The 22,936-nt window shown below is 41.5% G+C and overlaps 2 protein-coding genes across 2 annotated transcripts; both read left to right on the forward strand.

The window, feature by feature from the left end:
- The first annotated feature begins 6,687 nt into the window (after positions 1 to 6,687).
- LOC121193744 (cytochrome P450 7A1) lies at positions 6,688 to 14,837 on the forward strand. The gene is made up of 8 exons (XM_041056197.1): positions 6,688 to 7,045; positions 8,330 to 8,570; positions 8,695 to 8,904; positions 9,170 to 9,364; positions 9,537 to 9,736; positions 10,854 to 10,984; positions 11,149 to 11,327; positions 11,437 to 14,837. The coding sequence occupies exons 1-8, from the start codon at positions 6,963 to 6,965 to the stop codon at positions 11,737 to 11,739; spliced, it is 1,542 nt and encodes a 513-aa protein (XP_040912131.1). The 5' UTR covers positions 6,688 to 6,962; the 3' UTR covers positions 11,740 to 14,837.
- A 5,666-nt stretch (positions 14,838 to 20,503) lies between these two features.
- On the forward strand, positions 20,504 to 22,895 carry tmem70 (transmembrane protein 70). The gene is made up of 3 exons (XM_041055522.1): positions 20,504 to 20,766; positions 21,665 to 21,758; positions 22,276 to 22,895. Exons 1-3 carry the CDS (start codon positions 20,590 to 20,592, stop codon positions 22,719 to 22,721), a joined length of 717 nt encoding a protein of 238 aa, XP_040911456.1. The 5' UTR covers positions 20,504 to 20,589; the 3' UTR covers positions 22,722 to 22,895.
- The last annotated feature ends 41 nt before the right edge of the window (positions 22,896 to 22,936 follow it).

Consider the following 22,936-nt stretch of genomic DNA (forward strand, 5'->3'; position numbering starts at 1 on the left):
CCTTACCTTAAACTCCATGTATTAATATTTGAGCGTGTGTTGCTTTCTTCAGGAGGTGGTTGACTCAACAGTGACAAACAGGCACCTGAAAAAGAAAAAAAATCTCTGTCAACCTGGACCAGTTTTCCAAAGAGGCACTTTCCAGCAGAATGCCACGTGACTGCAGAAGTTTAGAAGCACATGTGGAAGTTGGCATTTCCCACTAGTGTATGACAACAAAAGTAATCATTTAATAGCAGAAATGCATTATAAAAAAACAGCTTATCAACTGACCCTGGAGCTAAGGTCTATATGTAGGACTTCACGTGTCCCCTGATGCAATATGCTGCACTTTTTTTTAGTAGTTCTGTATTATTTGTGTGCTACCTTAAATAGTTAAACCAAACTAAACTATTCCAAGCATTAAAAGATGTATACTCTGTGTGTGTATCCTAAATAAAATCATAAGGTTATCAGTGTTGCTGCAGCATGTGGTGGTATCACTGCATTACTAGAGTTACTACAGTTTATCAGGAGTTTCAAGGTCATGCAGACTGAACAGTTGATTATTGGGAAGTGTTTGTTTAGTGCAGCTTAGTGATTATCATTCAGTTTCTTTGCTCTCTTGATCTTTTTTTTTTATCTCTTCCTGTCTGTCTCTCTCTCTCTCTCACCCTCTCTCGTTCTCTCTCTCTCTCTTTCTGTTGGCCTTCATCTACACCTCTAAAAGTTGACTCTAGGTTAAGGCCATATCAGCCCACTGATTCCTGCCAATATGGAAGTGGATCAAACCTGAACCATTTCCACATGCCTGTCAGACAATACCGGCATGTCACCAGGCCAACAAATATTTGATATCGGTATCTGTTTTATGATCCAATATAAATAAAGTGTCTGGGGACGTGTAACTGTTGAATAGTAGCAACTGCAGGTCATCAAGCATGATGACGCAGGAATGCTTTTAGCTGTCCAGTGTTGTGGGACATTGGACTCAGCGAAGATTAGTTGGTTCTTTCTGTTTGTCCAAAAGTTTGACTTTATCCAAGACCTTTAACCATTTCCCTAATAACCCTAAATTTACAATAGTCATGTGCCACGTGCAGCCACATGGCTCTAGGGATGGCAGTGCTGGTCGGTTGGTCAATCCACCACTTTATTCCAAACTTAAAATATCTCAGTAGCCATCGGATGGATTGCCATAAAAGTTTTGTACAGACATTCAAGGACTTCCAAGGCAAACTGGTCCCATGGGAAATGACAGGAGAAGCTATCATTTCCCTGACCTGGGAGGGGAGCTCTCCGGCAAAATGTCCAGTGATCAGGTCTGGGCTCATTGGGCCCTGCCAAGCAGAACTCGAAAGAAATTGCATGGAGAGACCACCCTGTGGGCCCACCACCTGCTGAGATAGGCATTGGGTTTGGGTGCACTGTGAGCTGCGCAGCAGGCCAGGTCAGGAGCCAATTCTTGGCTTCTTGGCATCACAGACTAGCTATAAGGATGTGGAATGTGAGGGAAGGAGCCAGAGCTGGGGCTGGACATGGAGCAGATTAGATACAGCTGTGTTCACCTCACAATGGCTCTGGAACCAACCTCCTGGACTGGCTGGACTGTCTCAGTTTCTAGATTTGCCCAGGGTGATATACATGGCAGGTGTGGGGATATTGAGAGCCACTGTGTTGGTGTTCTCCCCAGAGAAAGAGAGGGTCGCCTCAATGCGACTGCAAGGCTCTGACTAGCCAAGGACTGACCATAACAAACATTGTGTTTGAGCATAAGGTGCTTCATAAGTGTGCACATACTCATGAAGTACAGTTGCAAACATGGGCATACTGTATATATGTGTTAGAGAGAGACAGAGAGAAAAGAGAGAGATACCAGATGTCTTTTAGCCAGTAGTGACCTGAGAGGGGGAGAGAAGCTCCAGGTTACTGCAGTATGAACTAACATGAACTGGACAACAGTCTGTAAATAAAACAAAGGGAAAGTTAAAGAAGCTTTAGGCCAACAGTTTTTTTTATGTAAGTGAAGTAGAAAACAGGTAGAAGCAGCAGTGACAACATGAGCAACTGCCATGTCAGCACTGCCAAGGGACAGTGAATGGGGCTTTAACCCAAACCCGTATATTTGTGTCAACCAGACAGTCTTGTGAAAGTTATTTCCAGTCAACCAGCTCAACTCATCAAAACACTGATTACAAAATTTCCCCAGAAAAGGAACCGATGTTTTTGCTTGTATGGCTCATGTGTGTGATGTGCTCAAACTCTCAACCCTCCAACCTAACATGGAGCCCTGACGAGGGAGCGGTATTAACCACTGAGTCATTTTGTCTCACACAATCTTTCTGACATTGAAAGTTGCCCTTGTATCATCATGGTGAAATGTTGGAGGCCTATTGCACCTCCTTCTGTGTTCATTCACTGTCTTTTCATCATCGTCTTCCCGAGAAAACGTGCCAGTTTACTTGGCTGTAGTTGATTTACAGCAGCAGAAAAGCCACTCCTTTTGCTCCCACAGATGGTGCTGGCATGGAGTCAGAGTGTGTGTGTGTGGATGAGTGGATGCGAGGCATGTAAAAGCAGAACAAGCATGGTCTCATCTACGAAAATCCAAAAGAGGAAATGTTGAAATCACAAAAAATTCCTCAAGCGCTCATGTGCCTTTGTGCACATAGTCAATGAAGTAGAGTCATTTGTATGCATACTGTATTATGCATAAACCAACATGCATGAAACCAAACTTAAAACTTACACACACTGTCTGTAAATATATATATATATATATATATATATATATATATATGTGTGTGTGTGTGTGTGTGTGAGAGAGAGAGAGAGAGAGACAGACAGACAGACAGACAGACAGACAGACAGAGATACCAGATGTCTTTTAGCCAGTAGTGACCTTTGGGGATGTGGGAGTTCCAGGTTACTGCAGTATGAACTAATATGAACCGGACAACAACTGACTGAACAGAGTAGGGCTTGAAAACATATTGAATTAATTCAGTTAATTGGAATCTTTAGTTTTGTATGATGTGTAAAATGACTGCATGATTAGAAAGAATGAGGTGCCACTATGGGCATTAACAAGGTTGTTTACAGTCATAAAATCACTGTAATAGTAATCACCAAAGCAAAGGACTAAAACCTACTCGTGAAATGATTTAGCATCCTGGAACCTTCGTCTTCAACTGTCTGCCCAGCTGCTATAACTTAGTGAAAAGTAAAAGAAAGAAGAGGCTCCCACTGGTTTTGTGATGAAGAAACCATACTTTTTCTTAGTGACTTTTTCCACCATTCAGCCCTTCAACCCTAAATAATGCGCGCAAAGCCATTTTTCAAGGTTTAGCACTCAGCTGTTTTCTGTCAAGGGTGCAAAGCTCAGACTACTGTCAGATAAGACACTGAAAACTCACAAACTAATACAGCAGCTCCTCAGTCACCCTAAACCTTGACCTTGACACAGTCAGCTTAGCTGCCATTGTCCAGGATAATACATATCGCTCTTTATCAGCATTTATAACGCAGCAAATCAATTTCTAGTGAAGGAAGTCAGATATGCACATCCTCAGGTGACTATTAGAATACAGCTTTAATGAAGCAGCTTTCATTAAACTACATCTTTTACTATTATATGTATAGAACCATCTTATTAATTCTTATTAGTAGAAACTACAGTACACAAACCACTGTCTGCTGTCTTCTACCTATGGCACATTGATGGACCACATGACCTCATCGTGCCCCCTTCCTGCCCGACCCGACCACCATGTCAGATTTCCAGCCAGTGATCCAGAGAATGTCTGTTTGCCCGAGCTGACTGTGGAGGTTCCACAGTTTCACTGGACGCAGTCATGCTTTAGAGTGTGAAAAACAACATACAGTCCCATTAACTCAAGACCTCAGGAGTCACAGCACAAAGCTGGTAGCGTAGTAGTTTATTAATGTCGAAACAGATTTACAATCCTTTCTCTTCAGTTTGTTATGTTGTGTCTCTTAAAGACAAAATAATGGCGAGTTTGTGGCAATCAAATATTCTGATTTGAATTTTATTACCCGCCATGCTTCCTCACATTTTGAGCTGGACTGCATCTGTAGTGAGTCTGGATTCATTTTAGAATATTAGTTCCATACACCAGTCGAAGGTGTGCAGCCTGTCGCCCCCTCCTCCTCAGCTCACTGTGGCTGCTCCTCTTTGTTCCATTACTGCCTGCAGTGTTAGTAGACACATTTTTGATGAATCATAGTAGTAAGTGCTGAGCTCACTGACAAACACAAAGCCTACAGAGTCAACTCATGTTTTGCCAGGTGAGTGCTTTCAATGTGTAGCTGCAGCAGTAGTAGAAATTCTGTTTGCATTAGCAGTAACTTCACTTAACAGCATTTTTTTCTCGGCATGTCACTACAGACACCCGGTTCGTACTACTGCAAATATATAAACACTGCAACACTTTCATCAGTGGGGGCCACAGGCACAATCACCATTGTATTACCTCATTCAGCGATAGACAGTGACTTCACAGACATTTATTTGTCTTTAAGAGAGATTGAGTGTTTGAGATAACCACTTTAACCGTCTAAGCAGAAGCATTCTTCCCCTTAGAAAAGCTGAATTAGAATAATAACAATTACTCTGCGTAAAAACACATGAATAAGAAATATCAGTTTTAAGTGTTTTAGTTAAAATCTGATAAACATGATAAGAAATGGTTTGGTTTTATTTTTTTTTCCGGATTTGGGTAAAATGACCCTTTAACTTCAACGTCTTAATCTTATTGACCAAGTTCTAATAGCTTCTTTTATCACAGAGCAGAGAGTAAATCTTTACCACAGCTGTGGCATCACCTCAAATCCCTCTGGGTTACACCAAACGGTAAATGAACGATCGGATGACCTTAACACTCAGCAGGTAGAAAGAAGACGGCCGCCCCCGACTCTGACAGAGTCAGAGCGAACTATTTGGTTAAAGGTAACATCTCATTGTTCCTTGGGTAACTTTGCATTCTGTCATTGCTCAATCAATGACTCGATGGTTGTTTCATCACATTATGTTTCATTAAAAAGTATTAATCTGTCAATCAAGAAAAACAGGAGAGAACAGTGAGGGACAGTTAATGTGATTGGCTGTTGCTTTACCAGCCCGTCAACTCTTTCTGTCATGCTGCCAGCCTGTCTCTAGGGATAATAGTGTTGCTCCAAACAAAAGTATCACTACAGCTATTTGTTGCATGGCCAAGAAACTTTGACTTTGGTGATCCCAGACTTTTCATCCAGTGCCACAAATTTGTCCACTATTTTGGTTTATGCCTGCACAACTAATGGTGTCCCCACCAGTTTCTGTTGTACTTGTACTTGTAGTGGTGTACATGTATTTGTACTCTATTTATCATGTTCTAATTAGCAAATGTCAGTATGCTAACATGCTAAACTATGATGGTGGCCATGGGGAACAATACCATCTTTTTATAACTTTGAGAATTCACAGCGTTCAGCGCAGCACATCAAAATTAAATCATGTCTCACAACCATACAAGCTTGATGTCCAGGAGGAAACATCACCATGCTGACATTAACATTTTCCTCAAAGGACCTCTGTGCCTCACAAGCTGTGGACACTTATTATTGTTGGTTGTCCTGATCTGTTCACACAGTCTGCAGTGCAGGTACAACCAGATGCCCCCCTCCCACAGTGATTTTACCCTTGCACCTGGCCTGATAATAACCAGCTTCCACAGATCAGACCTGTAAACATGAGAAAATTCTTTCTTTGGGCTTAAACTTTGACCAGTGTTTCACTACAGCCGGCACTCCCACCACTATCATCGTTCACTTACTTCAGATGTGTGAAAGCATTGTGTTTGCAGAATTGTGACTTCAGGTAGATGCATGACTCACTATCACTCAAACTCATCCATCCACCAATCTTTGACACAGTGTTTCGTACTCTCTTGATGAACTAGATTTTACCTCCACCTGCACAATGGCAAGTCTCAACAGCTCACGCGTGTCACATACTGTACCACAGGCATGCTCGTCCCTGCTCCTACCTGCACACGCATGTGAGACCTTGAATCTGTTTACCAACCTGGATGCTTTTCAGGTAACACTGTCCATGGACAACAGTCAAGGCCATCTCTGTCTCTCTCTCTCTCTCTCTCTCACACACACACACACACACACACACACACACACACACACACATACACACAGAGAGAGAGAGAGAGAAGACTTGCATGGAATCCGGGTTCCTAGAGAAATCCCAGTGACATAACAGGGTAGATCAGTTTATACCTTAAGTGATTTTCAAATGAAAAACACAAGAACACACCTTTTAAATTTTTACTCTGCAAAAAATCATTTGCATCTACAATCTGGAATAAAAAAATTAAAAAACAAAATTAAACAGATATATTTGTTGATGTGAAATCATTTTTTTCCCAATGATTAATAATAATAATTTTAAAAGGGATAACATCTCAAAATCCTAGTTACAGGTTTTGAACATTAATCACCATCAGGACATGTAGAAATTCTTTTCACCTTATCCTTTGTCTCAGAGAACAACATTGCAGATAGGGTAATAATACTCATTCTGTTGCACAAATGATGAAAAAAAAAAAAACTGCCGTCCTTGGGTCCACCCTAAGCTGCAAAGCAGGTATAAAAGCCTCCCACATGCTGCCTTGTCATCACACTAGGTTGAACCTACACTGCTTACTGACACACACACACACAGATTGCTTCCAAATATCTGCAGTGACAGGAGGTGTCACTTTTCATTCATTGTCTCTGGGTTGGAAAACTCCAGGAAACTGGGGAGGCATCTTTAAAACATATCCTCCTGAGGACTGTTGACTTTAATGAAGCAAGCAACAGCAACAGTTAGTCACAGTTCCTGTCAGTGTAATCTGTGTGAGCATTAGTAGCTGTTACAGAACCTCCTGCTGTGTTTGGATCTTCCACTCATCATCATCACCATCACCATGATAATAAGCATCGCTCTGATCTGGGCTGTAGTGGTGGGATTGTGCTGCCTTCTGTGGCTCGCCGTGGGGACACGACACAGGTAAGACCGGAGACAGGACACATGTGATGCAATGTATTAGACATTTGTTCTGTTTTGTCTACTGTTTAAGCTCCAATATTTTACTTACCCAGTGTGTCTAGAACATTAAATATGAATAGGGCTTTCCTGAACTACACTGATTTTTAGTTGACTGCACACAGATCAACATTGACATGCTTGATTCCAGGCATGCAACAACACTGTGCCACTTATGTAACCACACCACTGTGAATGACATAAGTGCATCCAGTCAGTGCAAATCAAGCTAAAGGTTTCGTAGAGATGATGGAATTTGTTTGGCATGCTGTTGATTCACAAACAGTGTCACTGATTTGCTGTCAGTGCCTGGCTGTTGTTGTCAAACCCTGTGTTGTGTAGTCAGCAGCTAGGTCCTCCTCTCTGTTGTAATGATCATTCCTACAAAATCAGAGAAAAGCTTTTAATATAAAGAGATGTGTTATAAAGAGTTTACTTGTTTACAAGAGTTTCATAATGGCATTAAGGCTGGTATGCAAATACAACAACCCTGGTAACTGCTTTGTAGTGTTTTGGAAATGTTGTGGTTGTTGGGAGGACCATGCTTCGGGGAAACTGGGCTCACTGACAATATCTGGAATGAGTTTCAGTGAATACAGACATCAACACCTTTTGCCAGTGGAAAAAAAAGCATCAAGCAGTAGATCCTTTTATTTAGATGGTATTTTGGAAGGTGTTACACTTTTGAGAGTCAAAAGTAGAATGGTGACAAAAATGAAGGGAGAAGAAGATGGAGCACAAGATCTTGGCTGGAACTGTAATTACATGCTCAGCACCCAAAAACCCCAAGCCACAGGGTGCCCTGTTGGTCTAAGGTTTAAGGTGCTGTCTGTGGTTTGCAACCAGCTGGGGGCCTTCATTGCATGTCATTTTCTGTTTCTCTCCCCTAAGGGTTATAAAAGGTTATAAAAATGTTCAAACTAACAGAAAAACAAAAAAAAAACCCAGCAGGTTGCCCCAGTCGCCCTTTCTAATGAATTCATTAATAATAATTTTGTCAGTGGGGCTGCATTCCAGAGCAAATCATGCATTACTATATTATCTTCCATGAGTTGGCAACAGGTTGAGTCCTCCTGTTGCTCAGCCAGTACTAATAAGTAACAAACTCCTATAAAAATGTTAGGGATCATTAGTTTGAATGAATACAGTTCTTATAATCTAGACGAACACTGACCTTCCATCAGTGGCAGTTTGTTTTGGCTTTGTACTGACTGTTGTCTGCCATCTCTTTCTTGTCGATGCTCACAGGCAACCCGGTGAGCCTGCAGTTGAAAATGGCTTCATCCCGTACCTAGGCTGTGCTTTGCAGTTCGGGGCCAACCCTCTCCAGTTCCTCCGCAGCCGCCAGAAAAAGTACGGCCATATTTTCACCTGCAAGATCGCTGGCCAGTACATTCATTTCCTGTGCGACCCCTTCTCTTACCACTCAGTCATCAGACAGGGGAGGCACCTGGATTGGAGGAAGTTCCACTTTGCCACATCTGTCAAGGTAAGTTTATTTTGATTTCATCTTATTTATGCCTTGTTCTGTCAGGATATATTATGTTCTTCCACTTTCATGCTACCAGTGAGTCCTTCAGGGGTCCTGAACCTCTTCTTCCTTCCCTCACCAGGCGTTTGGCCACGACAGCTTCGACCCTCGCCATGGCCACACCACAGAGAACCTCCACCAAACCTTTCTGAAGACCCTGCAGGGTGAGGCTCTACCGTCCCTGATAGAGACTATGATGGGCCACCTCCAGGACGTCATGCTGCGGTCGGACACGCTCAGCCCCAGCAAGGAACGCTGGGAGGTGGATGGCATCTTTGCTTTCTGCTACAAGGTCAGACTTTAGTCTAGAGCCTGAACTGAACTGAACTGGTAGTTTGACTCACAGAATTAACTTTTTATCCAGCAAGTGTTATCATGGCTGCAACTCATACATGAAAAGTACGCCCTGAGGGACTAGACATGTAGTGACAATGTTTGGAAATGTTTGTATTATCAATTTACCTTTCCATAGCCTCAGTGCACTACATTTGAATTTGAACAGTTTGTTCAAGTCCTAACAGCTCTAACAGGTCTCCGCATGCCCTACTCTCCTCCAGGTGATGTTTGAGTCTGGCTACCTGACGCTGTTTGGTAAAGAGCTCGGTGAAGATAAGTGTCAGGCGAGGCAGGCAGCCCAGAAAGCCTTGGTGCTCAATGCTTTGGAGAACTTCAAAGAGTTTGACAAGATCTTCCCAGCGTTGGTGGCTGGTCTGCCCATCCATGTCTTCAAGAGTGCCTACAGTGCCAGAGAGGTTAGTGGGTTTTTCCTGCGATTATCAAGGGAGAAAGCGACTACATACAATTCCTTGTCCTGTTGCCACAATCCCTCTGTGCTGCCATTTCTAACCATTCTTAGGAATATAAACTTAACAGAAAACTCATATATATTCCTTTCTTTTTGTGCTTATTCTTTCGAATGCATAGAACCTAGCAAAGACCATGCATGCTGAAAACTTATCCAAGAGGGAGAACGTGTCTGATCTGATCTCTATGAGGATGATCCTGAATGATTCCTTATCTACCTTCAATGACGTGAGCAAGGCAAGAACTCACGTCGCTCTGCTTTGGGCTTCGCAGGCAAACACCCTGCCTGCTACCTTCTGGAGTCTCTTCTATATGATTAGGTAAGGCGATAAGTTGTTTTGTCCTGTATTGTACGGGCTCCGTGAAATGAAAGGGGAGGGAAGCCACAGCTGATGGTTCAGTTCACCTTGCAGTTGTGGTTGGGTGTTCTGCACTGTCTGAACACAAATCTAGATGCGGTTAATTTCTATGGTAGTCTAGAATGTGAGTTAATCATTTAAACAATGAAGTCAATCTTTGATTAGATGCTGGTAAATGTCTCTGCTCGTTACCAGTGTTAGCAAGTCACAAACTGAGCTGTGATCAGTTACTGTCAGGAATGATTAATTATTACTGTGAAAGCACAATAATAGTATACACCCTGGGTTAGGGTGACTAACATTATCTACTTAAAATTAATCATATATATATCATATGTTTATTTATGTTTATGTCTATATATAACCTACATTAAACCAGTCTGGCTGGTCTGACTCAGTGGCCCAGGGCAACATAGCATTGTGTATTTGTGAAACTAAAGCCCTTGTAGGTAACACTCTTGTCGGCTTATCAAAGGCTACATTGCTAAATTAGTTAGATTTATCTAGATAGCTAATGATGCAATCAGGCCACTCATAGGTGAGCTTACAGCCCTCACTGATGCTTGGACCGAGAGCTGAAGTACTTTTTTATGAGACAAATCCACCAAAGTGCTTGTGAAACATCACACACATCTTTCCCTTGTCTGTCACCCATTACCCTATGTACTGTACAGCCACAGTTACATCACATTACTGCAGATTTATCAGTTTTCAGACAGCTGATTGTGGGTGTCGTATTGTTTCATTGTGGTGTTGCAACAAGCCTGACCATGAAGTCATCTCAGCTGAGCTCAACTGAGCTCATATGAGAGTGTAGAGCACAACAATGTAGGAATGTGCTGAGTGCTAAGTGCACAGTGACTTAATTCACACGACACAACCAGTTAACATTTAGAACAACTTTTCATAGTTTTGTCTGTGTAGTCCTGCACGTTAGAAATGGAATGAAACAGTGACAGAGATTAAAGTGCTGCTTTAACGCTGCATTGTTCATCCAGAACAATGTTCATCCAAAACAACAGTGCATCTCAAACAGCGACAGTTAATGTAACTAACAGGCTCCCGTATCTGTGCTCAGGAGTCCAGATGCTATGAAAGCAGCTCGTGAGGAAGTGCAGAAAGTTCTGGAGGACTCAGGTCTGGTAGTTGACCCCAGCGACCCCACACTGAACCTTACCAGGGACCAGCTGGACAACATGCCTGTTTTGGGTAGGATTTCCACTGGATTACTAGAAAACAGAAGTTACCTGTATTGCTAAATTTAAACCTGGTGGTGCCTTCATGGCACAATACAGACCACTTTAAACTGCAGTAAAGAAATGTTATGAAGCTAATTTCTTTTGTGTCCCTTCCTGTCTACTTTCTGTCTATAGACAGCATCATAAAAGAGGCCATGCGTCTTTCCAGTGCCTCCATGAATGTGCGTGTTGCCAAGGAAGACTTCCTGCTTCACCTTGACAACCAAGAAGCTTACCGTATAAGGAAGGATGATGTTATTGCCCTATATCCACCCATGCTGCATTACGATCCAGAAATCTTTGAGGATCCCTATGTAAGACTCATATGTAGTGACTGCTTATCGAATGAGAAAACTTCTTCTTCTTCAGGAAATGACTGTAATTTGTGAAACTCAACTTCCTTTCTCCCTCTTCACCCCACAGGAGTATAAGTATGACCGTTTTCTGGATGAGAAGGGTCAGGAGAAAACAAATTTCTACTGCAACGGACGCCGGCTGCGTTATTTCTACATGCCCTTCGGCTCCGGTGTTACCAAATGCCCTGGCAGATTCTTTGCTGTGTATGAGATCAAGCAGTTCCTTTCTCTGGTGCTGTCCTACTTTGACATGGAACTATTGGACCCTGCTATTAAAGTCCCACCTCTTGACCAGTCTCGTGCGGGCCTGGGAATCCTCCAGCCTACCTATGACGTGGACTTCAGGTACAAGCTGAAATCGAACCACTGAGTTCTGTCTTTGTCAGGCAAAGTGACTGAAGTACATATTGTATATAGTAAATATTTAACAGTGTTAATGAAGATCCCTCGTGGCATATGTATATAGATTGAATTACACATTTTTGTTGCTTTAATTTGCTGCTGAAGAACATGTATTCTGCACATTCAGACCTTCAGTGTATCAGGTAGTGCCGTGCCCAACACTGTCTCTGTTGGACCAGGCCTTCAGAGTTTCAGAAAGACAGACCTGGAGCCATATGTTTTTGCATATGTAGGTAATTTAGTAAAAAATCTTGTAGAGTTACAGTACTGCCAACTTATTTTCAAAGTAAGAGGCAGAGTTTTTCTACTTGTAGACCAAAATCAATCTGCAATTATCAATAAATGAGTATTATACAATGAGAACAATAAAACAATAAAACAATAAAAATAAAAATAAAAAAACAGTGTGACTGACAGTCCGACAGGATATCACCTTATCATGTTTTTAATTCAATTACCTGTCGCAATAAGAGGAAAGTCTAAATCCTCTTTCAAAGCCTTTTACCTTTTGCCAAGAGTAGTTTTTTTAGAATGTCAGCCTAAATATGGAATATTCTTGGGAAAAAATCATCAGTAAAGCAAAGCATACATGACTTAAAGTAAATGGGCCAAACATGCAAAGACATCGGTGTGCTCCTTTAAGTTCTTGGGCCACTGTAATTTCACAGATAGATACTAAACACAAAAATCAAGTGTTTGGTACTTTCATGTCAGCTGTGAGGTGAAATTTCAGAGGGCAGCATGATCAAACTCTTTTTTTTTTCTTTTTTATCAATGAATGCATTTCTGCAATCAGTACGATTTACTGACTTCACCTTCACCTTGTAGTAGAAGATAGCCCATCGACCTTGGAGCTTGCTCTCTCTCTGGCAGTCTCACTGTCAGACACGGGAGTCACTGAGGACGTGTTTGATAGTTGGCCTCTCAGTATCATTATCGCAAGATGTGCTGCTTAAGAATAACATTAACTGCAGTTTATTTAATGAGCATAGAGTACATGCATACTGACATTTCAGTTCAGCAGGCTGTGCACAGAGGTGTGAGCTTATGAGGAAATAGGGTTAATTCAGGTGCATCAAAAAAATGAAGGAATGCTAATTTGCACGAGTCAGGAGGACATTTATGACGCACAACTGGTTGAACATCTTCTCCGAAGGAGGTGTTTTTAAGTGCTGACCCAACAGGTATGTCCACTTTTCAAACAGCACTCTTGATTTTTTTTTAAACATGATAATTATACAGATAATTAAATACTGACAGCATATAGACGCAGACAACAGTGTGTATTTGCATTTGTCAGGTTCAGCCATAGTCCGCCTGCAGTGAGAGGGAAGGTAATCCAATTATTGATGTTATTGTTGTCACATGGGAAAACTCCACATTAATATTTATATGCGTTTGCCTTCCAACTTACATGTTTACATGCTCTGTGAGTAACTGTGATGAACCTGGAAGTGAAGTCAGAGCACCATTGTAACCATGTACAGCGACCCACGTGTGTGTGTGTGTGTGTGTGTGTGTGTGTGTGTGTGTGTGTGTGTGTGTGTGTATTGACATGTAGATGCTGAACAAACAGATAATAAATCAATATATTTGTACACCTGTCTGTGTGCCATGTTCTGATCTCACAGAACAGAAACCTTTTCTCTTCCAAGAACCTCAACACATATATGTGTATATGTGTATATATGTGTATATGTGTATATATATGTATATGTGTATATATATGTATATACCTGACATGGTCTGTCGTAGTCCATCCACCTCAAGGTTGAACATGTTGTTCATTTTGAGACGCTGTTCAACAATCGCACCACGGTCATAGTCACAGAGATCACATTTTTGCCCCATGATGTGAAAACTCATACAACTAATTCAAAGCTAAACTAAACTAAACTGTCTTGAATTTATTCTTAGAAGAGGATAGTGTAGGTGCAAACCTTAACTCAGTTGGTAAGGCTGGATGCGGGGGGATGAGGGGCATTACACTTTTTCTGCATCACACAAAAGGTTTGAGAATTGGTTAAACTAGCCAAATATATGCAAATGATGTTTGTTTGTCTTGGAGGCTGAAAATCCTGCCTGGGCTGCACGCTCCAAGAGCACTTGCTGCGTGCCCTGTTCACACCCTGTTCATAATGGATTGTGCAATGATGCAGTACACACTGATGGGTGTAGTCACCGGTAGAACAGGAAGGGGAGCACATATGACCTGATGTCATGATTCACTGTGGCTTTGCTTTTCCACAAACTGACAAAAAAGCATATACCTCTGTAAAAGACGTTCAAAAAAATGCAGAAAAATGCAAATAGAAAGTGAAAATAGTATAATGAATGAAAATATCATGATACCATCTCGAGGATATACATTGACTCTAATCGTTCTGTGCATGTTGTCTTCATTTTCAGCTTTCAAGCCTAAAGTCTATTTACTGACACTAACCAACTGTGATTATTTTCAAGTTGTGTTACATGGATCTTGTCCTGTAAAAGAAACACTAGAAACTCAGCTGCATTGCAGACTGTTACTTGTGTTTTACTGTGTTGTTTGATAACCACATTGACCCCTGGGGTCATATTCAGGCCAGTGTAGAGGTTAAACACAATAATGTTTACATCTTTCCACATTTGTGAACACACTACTCATGAGGAGCATGACCATGAGATGTAGTTGAAAGCTACAATGTAAAAACAATCTGACAGTGTGAAATGGGTCATTTGTAGTGATGAATCCACAGACATTCATCGCCTGTATCTCCAGCTCCCCTCGGCTTTACAGAGCTCTCCAGCGTGCACTACCTGCTCTGCACCAAACAGCAGACAGACACACAGCGGAGCGTTTAACAGCTAAAGACTCAGATATTTCCCACAGGATTTAACAGAGACCAAAAATAGAGATGAAGGGGAGAAAATATTGCACTGTGTTTGTGTCTTCTCCAGGTAGACAGAACACTGTAAAACAACTGTATGCTAACAGCTTAAACAGCGATACTATAGGTTAGAGTGTATTCATAGATTATTGTTTATGCTGCCCCCCAAAAAATCAGCCGCTGCAGGTTTAATGAATGTTGCTATTGTTGCTGTGGGAGTGAGCAAATAAACAAATCTTCCAAACTTTCCATGTTACTTTGTCACATGACTGCACAACAAAGCTTAGTAGGAATCCAAAATGTTATATGTCTCCGTTTTCTCAGCATGAGCAAGTTGTTAAACAGTTTCCCAAAATGTGATTTTGTTAGTTTATATGAAGGCCAGTCTAACAATATTTCACAAGTATCTGGCCGTTAGAGCTCAACTGAGTTCAGCCTCTGTGACCTTCGATAACCCTGTTAGCCTGAAGTAACCTCTGCAGTCCAGACACAAACAACTGACTCCACAGTGGATGGGGAGGATGCGGGCGGAGTAATGCACCTAACTAAATTAATGAGTAAGACAGGGATGATGTGCATTACTGATAACAGAGTTTTTCTGGTCAAGGCCAGCTGCACATACATGTGTATGTGTGGTATTCCTCACACTCTAGAGACAATGATGTTATTTCTCAGTCACATTGCAAAGGCTCAGCTATCACATGCAGACTGAAAAGCCGTTCAATGAAGGTCTTGTCATTTCATTTGACTTGGTTTAATGTCACATTGAGGGTGGCAAGGGCTAGGCTCAGTTTGGCATATGTTGTGAACGGTGCTTGGAGCAGTTATGGTGAGAGTCAGGATAAGCCTTAAGGAAATGACTGTAAGACAGGGGTGATAAGTTGATAGCCTCATGTAGAAGGAGTCAGTTTTGGTATTTTACCATATAGTCCCCTCATACATTTACTTTGTGCACAGTCACTCAGAGAGCTGTACTGCACATAACAAGAGCTGTACACCTCGTCTCCTTCTACCTCAGGCCACAAACTTATCAATCACCCTTCACAGATGTGCGTGTGTATGTTTGTTTACATGAAAGGGGAACTACACAATCTCAAACACACAGAATGTGTGTTTGAGATTGTGTAGAATAAGCACCCAGAGGTTTATCAAATACAGGACAAGGCCAATGACAGTGTATGTGCAACAGGGTTATAAAATCAGTCTCATAAATTATCAGTCTCACAAATGATTAACCATAAAATATCAGACAATTAAAATGATCTCAATAAATAAATTATTAGTGTTAATATATAAAATAATTATATTAAGTTACAGCTAGGTAAATAACACTATAGTGAAAGCAGTAGCAGTACTTTGCTTTGCAGAGGATGGTTCTAGTGACTATTGCAGCAAAAACAGACAGGACAGCAGTTTATTAAAAACAATTTACTAAAACAGTTCACATTAATCATCAATTAATACTAATCAAATACACTAGTGTAATAATCCAGTCACAAATGGAGTTTGGTTTAGGTGAGGGATGGCACCTGGAGACAGCGTGCAGGGGGTAGGATAGAAAAGTCATCAACACTCCCATTCACTTGCTGTGACATTACACAGACTTTGTACCAGGCAGGTGGCAGGGTAAAGTCTGTTTAATGTCCGCTCCTTCAGGTGATGTCCACAAATGTTCAGGGTTGCATGAGTGTAGATGTGTGCAGGACAGAATTAGGATGGAACTAGGACAGAATTCAACCTGAATCAAAGTATGTGTGCACCTGAATGACAGATGAATTAAACACTTTCTTCACAGTGACTAAATACACCACTAAGACTAACACTGCCCAGATGTCAGCTGTACCGCGGGAACACGCTCTCCTGATGAACAAAGTCCAGGAAAATGAAAGAAATGAAAAGGGATCCAGTGGTCTCATCTTTCTGTGAAGCTTCATGAGCTTTTCTCTCTCATTAACACTCTGTCCATCTCGCATCTTCAAGTGTGTGAAGTGTCAGAGAACTACTGTTTCTTCTCCTGTCCTGATCAGCTGAGGGCACACCTGTACTGTCCCAGTAAGCCACAAAATGTAATTCAGAGTTAGAAAGCTTAATACATCATTAAGCAGCTTCCTCCTGATTCTGTCTCCATCTAATACAAGTAAATGGGTGTGGTCGAGGGAGAAGAACACAGCGCTCTAAAACCAATGCTGCCAATCAAAGCAGGTTGTCCCTGTTTGTATTTCTCACACTGTCATCAGAGAGGTAGTGAATTTTAGCCACTCTGGTCTGCTCTTTTAAAAAAAAATAAAGTTTTAGGTCTAATATTTGTTTTGTCAGTACGAGGTGGACAAGCTGCAGCGCTCTAAGCTGACTTCATTCAGCTTCTTCCTGTGAACAGTTGTTCAGTTGTTAGAGTGGCTGAACTGAGCTGGTAGATGGAGTGTGTTTGACTCAAATCACCAGCTGCCACTCGGTGGACAGGAAATCACTGGACAGGTAATTGATTAAATAATTAAATATTAATTTTAATTAAATGTTGCGTCCAAATACTGGCTGGTTGCAGATTCTGCAGAGCATTGATTTACTGCTTTTCTCTGTTTTACCTCCTTTTACTGTGTAACTCTGGGCTGTGTACCTGCAGATGTCACCTTTCAGAGACGAAGCTCGGTCGCCGTCATATGTTCCATATACATGTAAAAAAATACTGAATAAGTCTTTTTGGCTCCTTTCACAGTAACAAACAAGAAACAATATGTCTGATGTGTTATTAACGTTCTTCTGCATTAAAAACCTTTTTTAAAAAGTGGAACAGAAACAGAAAAGACTTGTTTACCTGTTCACCACAGCTCATTATTAGGATTAGTTCCACCTTTTTACGCAGGAATGATTTTGTCACTGTGTGTTAAATTCTCCAGATAAACCTTTGTGCCCCTAACAAAAAAAAACAAAAAGAAAAAAAACAAAGGCCCGGGGTCCTTTAAGCATGACAGGCATAAATACTGACAACACATCGGCCCTGACTTGCGGTAACTTCAGGAGAGGTTACTGCAGGTGATACCGTGACAGTGTGAGTCAGAAAGACAATGGCTTTTCATTGGCATTAATGTATGTGTAAATACCATTATGGCCCTGCAGCTGTGTGTATGTATTGTGAGAGACTGTGAAAATTTAAACCATCACATAACTCCATGACTCACTTGCCTATCTTTAATCATATACATGGCACGGCTTTGATGTGTAATCTTTGAGTCATTATGCTGTCCACATCTGACTCCAGCGAGCTGAAGTGTTAACAAATCCTGATATAATAATGAAGTGTGTCACTGTAGCAGGCGTGTGGAGCATGTGAAGAGTTTTATCTTGATACATGTGAGCAGGACTATTAAAAACATGTTATTGTGCCATTAAGGTCACAGGGTCACAGGGATAGGAGGAGGTCATGGTTAATAAAGCACTTTCCTATCAACATGAGGACACATTCAGTATAACCTTTGTCTCCTACCACAGTGTGTGTGGCAGGAGACAAAGGACATGCAGCTGTAAATGCCCCCCACCCTTCAGCAGAACCTCTGTATAAACAGTGTGCGAGAGCAAACATGTTATTGAAAATGATCCGTTTGACCTGGAAAAGCCTCCACAGACGAGTGTGCCGCTAACAGCAGCTAACAGGTTCCTACTGGTCAAATACAGAAGAAGCTCAACCCATCCACTCTCTACAAAGGTCTGAGCTCATCGGGAGGTGGCTAATAAGTATGTGAGGAGTAGATAACCATCTCCCTGCTCATGAAAGTAAATGATTCTTGTCGATAACAACAACAAAAAGACTGAGGATGCAGGTACTCTTTCATTTTCAAGGGAGTTTTCATGAACAGCCAAAGATAAACTGTGCTCCAGAGACCTCACTGAGACACACACTGTAGTTTTATTTCCTTTTCATTTTTTTAACAACTTTGCATTGGATGAATAAAGTACATTTCTTTTCTATATGATTCTTTATGGTTCATGCCTGGGCCAGTTGGGTTGAGGGGAGAGAGAGAGAGACGAGGATTGAAGGGGGGGAGTCCAAAAAAATCACCTTATTTCTCCAGCTTGCCTCAACCTTGCAGCTGTAAACGTGCGAGTGTTTTTTCCTGGCCAAATTTCAAACTTAGGAAGCCAGAACATCTAACTGTTGATGTACCTTCCCAGAAGCTTAATACAGCCTGTCCAACTGGATGTATTCCTGAGCTTCAAAGTGCTGTGACAGCAGCTGGAGAAGAGGAAAGAGGTACCACGTCTTCCAAAACGGATCCTTTGAAAGTTTGTGATTCTTCCAGAAATGGAGGCTTTCAGGAACTCAGGAAAGTAAAAGAGATGCCACATCTGTCAATCTGAGGTCAACTTCAAAACAATGGGCCGCGATTACTGTGATGACTAAGTTGTGTTTGGTCAGGCCCTGTCTCTGAGAAGTTACAGCAGCCCACGTGTGAGATATATAGTAGAAACATGACAGTATAGAGTGACTGGCAGCATGAGACAGGATGAGTTTATCAACCGAGACAAGGTGTCAAGTGCAGGCAGAGGGGGCAGCTACAAAACACACTGCAGACTGCCAACTCTCACTGTCATGGCACCAAACCAGAAATAACAAAGTCCAATAAATATAATATTCTAATTTGTACACTTATTTTTTATTAACACATATAGTGATAGTGTAAATCTATATAATGTAGAACAAAGCAGTAACAGCAACTCATCACACAACTCTCCACATTAACTTTGGCTTGACTTTTGGTTCTGAATTTCTCCAACCTGTTTGGTGACTGTAACTGTCTGAAGAGTGGAAATAACTAAACAAATGAAAGCATTGACAAATCACATTTGATGTGCTCATTCACACTCTCTGACTAAGAACATTTCACTTGTGCCAATATCAGGTTACTGCTGCTGCTACAGCTTCTATCTCCAATACAATGACTAATTCCATAGATTATTGCATCTTTGAAGGTTTGCAGCGTTTTGTGAGCTCTTGACTGGTTTACCAGCCTGAGAAAATTCTTACATAGTGCTGTGCTGCCATCTGCTGGATGACTGGACATGCTGCACTTGTGTACACTGGGGCAACATGCAATCCATACTTGCTATAGAAGGCTATATATTCATATCAGAGCTAGAGCCAACTTCACAGTCACTGCTGTGGCATCAGCCAGGTATAACACAGTGTGGAGGACTCAGTTAACCAGCCTCTGCCCCCTGTTTTAAAATTAGCTGTAAAGATACAGACTTGTGGTTAAGCAGTCAAAGCAGAGATTTAATCACCACTCGTGCTGTGGTCGCAACCATCAGCTGTAAATATACATAATACATAGTGTGTGGTAATAGATCTATGCTGTACGCTGCTGTCAGTGATCAGGATGTTGTTGATTTATGTTCAAGATATATATGCAAGATGTGTTGCTGGGGAGCTGATAAAAAAAAACATTGCTTTGTATTTATTGGGCTGTTTATTCAGATGTAGAGTACAATTTAAATCTAGCACAAACCATCAGAGATGAAAATGAATTCACCAAAATTTATGTGAGTCTTACAAATCTTAAGCAACTAGGAAGTGACAGACAGTTGATTTGGATTTCAGCTCTGGGTGGAGTAGCAGGGGGCAGCTGATAAACTGGCAAAAAAGAGCTTTAAATCACAGGGGCAATTATTTCTTAGAATTTATGAAGCAAAATCTCTTATACGCTCTCTTATAACAAAATCTTGGCAGCAGGAAATGTGTAATGTGTGGTAGGGATACTAAAGGCAGAGATTTGGTGATGATGTTGTACACATTCTGGTACAGTAGGTGGCGACATGCAACCTTCGAGATGGTTTGTGACCCGATTACACGAAGAAGAAGAAGCAGAAGAAGAAGAAGAAGCAGAAGGTGTTTCCAGCGTGTGTGAAATTCATCAGAAGTCAATGAATCAGTTAAGGTGGCAAACAAGCAAACGATGATTTCTGTAAATATCCTGCGTAGATTACGACCATGTATTGTTTCTCAGTCGTTCGGGTACATTCACGTTTCGGCCGCTCGACATGGTGCAACGTTTCCCGTGTCCTGTTTCAGAGGAGCCAGAGGCAAACAGCTACAGGCTGACAGAAGGTCATTCCTCAAACTAAACAACAAGGTATTTAACTCGGAACTGACACCGTGTTTTCGTGACAGATACATGTTGTTGTAAGCAAGCTAACACTTTACTGGGCACGTCTACGTGGCTAAAGTAAACAAAGCTAGCTTAGATGAGCTCAATTAGCATTAGCCGCTAAGATCAGTGTGTCTGGAATCGACTGCTCGTGTCTGCAGGACTGTCTGACGTCCTGCATTCACCCAGGAGTGTGTCCTGCAGGACTTACACTACGCAGGTACAAGATATTGTCATGCAGGAAGTTTTGGTAGGGGAACTGTTGTATGCTTAATATCAGCCATTTTAGAATGTGTCTGCTTTTGCTGAAATTGTTGCATCAATATATAAAAATTAACATAAAAACGTGTTGTGTTACCGTGTCATTAGCCTCGCTCTGGGTTAATTTGCTTGATTATAATATTTATAACATTAACTATGAGCATTTTACTTTTTGTAACAGCTTATATACAGCTTGTGGTGACATTGTGTGAAATGTGTAAATACATTTATATGTTTATCAGTGAGGTTATATTTATAAAATAGACTAATAGACATAAAATTAGACTTTATGGCAGAACAGTACATACCCTTACACAAAAAGTGCTGTTGCATCACTAAATATATACATACAGACAAAAAACAAAACTAATGCATAGTGCCGTCTTGTGATTAGCAGGACTGACAAAAGTTTAACTGAAGCATGCTTTTTCCTTGTAAGTGTCCTGTATCTGTGACCAGATGGGGTATGGGTGATAAATGTGTTTTTTGTATGTATATTTTTAGATAGATAGCATTGATTGGAAGCCATTTAGACTGATAATGAATATGTTACAGGACATCACAACAGACTTTTGGCTGCCAAACCCTGTCGAAAACCAGCTTTAATTGTGTGTTTTTACAGTCCCACTGTCCGTCCATACGTTTTCTCTCTGCGTCGGCTCACTCTGAGGATGGGAACCTCATTTACACTGGCAGCCTGAGCACTGCTGTTCGAGGTGAGATACTTTCAGCTCCTTACATCCGAAAGAAAAACACCTGATCATCTAATAACTTTCTCAGTTGCACATTAGAAGTGGAACTGAAAGTCAAACAAAACAAAACAAAACAGTGCATCCTGTTTACCAAATATTCCAGCTACTCTATTTTTCAACTATGAGCTAAACAAACAGTCACTCTGGTCACTGTATGAGTGAACCAGGCACAGGTACAGGTGCTGGCTCTGTGGCTGCTGAGGGACAGTAAGAACATCTGCTCAAAACAAATTTGAGCAGATGATGTTGTCGCCTTGATCGTGAAGCTAATATCCTGCTAAAACGTAACAAACAAAACATGATTCACCAACAAACACTGTGGTTTACAAATACAAAGCACCATTAGCAAACAAATACACTGTAAAACAAACACACAGACAATTAGCTCCATGCCTGAAATGTATGAACCCAAATGTTTGACTGTCCTTCATAAGCCCTTCATTCAGTAACCAGTACTCTCTGAATCTTCTCTTTATTTCAGGGGTGAAGATGTTCTCTTACAGCACCAGCGGGGCCAGCCTCTTCCTCATGCCCCACATCCTCTTGAAGACTGGACTAGGAGTCCAGAGCTTCGCCACACAGGTCGCTTTCTGTGGAGTCATCGGCTTCTTCACCTTCCTCACCCCTGTCCTCCTCCACCTCATTACGAAGGGCTACGTGATGCGCCTGTATCACAACCCGGACAGAAACACCTACACAGCCGTCACCTGCAGTGTCTTCCTCACGGAAAAAAAGATGGTGTTCCACCAGAGCCAGGTCAGGATCCCAGCCATCAGCAAGATGTTCACCTCCTTCTACGTCAACAACACGGGGCTGCTGGTGAACCCGGATCTGTTCGCCGTCCCACACGACTACAATCACCTGATGGGCTACGACAAGCCCTTTAGCTTTGACATTGATGACATGGACAGACCTGATAAGAGCTGAAAGACTGACTGGGCAGGTTAAATGTGCTGTTAGCACATGAATGACATCCACAACTCCAAACTCTGTTTCTACCAGGGTGGAACATCCACCAAGGACTTAAATAGATTAGATTTTTTTTTTTAGTACTTCTCTGGATGTTTTGTGAATATTATTAAAATAACTTCATTATCATGACCTTTTTGTTTGAAGCAGTTTCCTTTTTTTGGCCGCATGGT

The sequence above is a fragment of the Toxotes jaculatrix genome, chromosome 14 (assembly GCF_017976425.1).
Source record: "Toxotes jaculatrix isolate fToxJac2 chromosome 14, fToxJac2.pri, whole genome shotgun sequence".
NCBI lineage: Eukaryota > Metazoa > Chordata > Actinopteri > Toxotidae > Toxotes > Toxotes jaculatrix.

What these genes read in the sequence shown, in the direction of transcription:
- LOC121193744 (XM_041056197.1), top strand. Translation starts at nt 6,963, where the DNA reads ATGATAATAAGCATCGCTCTGATCTGGGCTGTAGTGGTGGGATTGTGC. An exon ending in AGTCTCTTCTATATGATTAG is followed by an intron (nt 9,737 to 10,853) that starts GTAAGGCGATAA and finishes ATCTGTGCTCAG; the next exon opens with GAGTCCAGATGCTATGAAAG. An exon ending in AAATCTTTGAGGATCCCTAT is followed by an intron (nt 11,328 to 11,436) that starts GTAAGACTCATA and finishes TTCACCCCACAG; the next exon opens with GAGTATAAGTATGACCGTTT.
- tmem70 (XM_041055522.1), top strand. Translation starts at nt 20,590, where the DNA reads ATGATTTCTGTAAATATCCTGCGTAGATTACGACCATGTATTGTTTCT. An exon ending in TCCTCAAACTAAACAACAAG is followed by an intron (nt 20,767 to 21,664) that starts GTATTTAACTCG and finishes GTGTTTTTACAG; the next exon opens with TCCCACTGTCCGTCCATACG. An exon ending in CCTGAGCACTGCTGTTCGAG is followed by an intron (nt 21,759 to 22,275) that starts GTGAGATACTTT and finishes TCTTTATTTCAG; the next exon opens with GGGTGAAGATGTTCTCTTAC.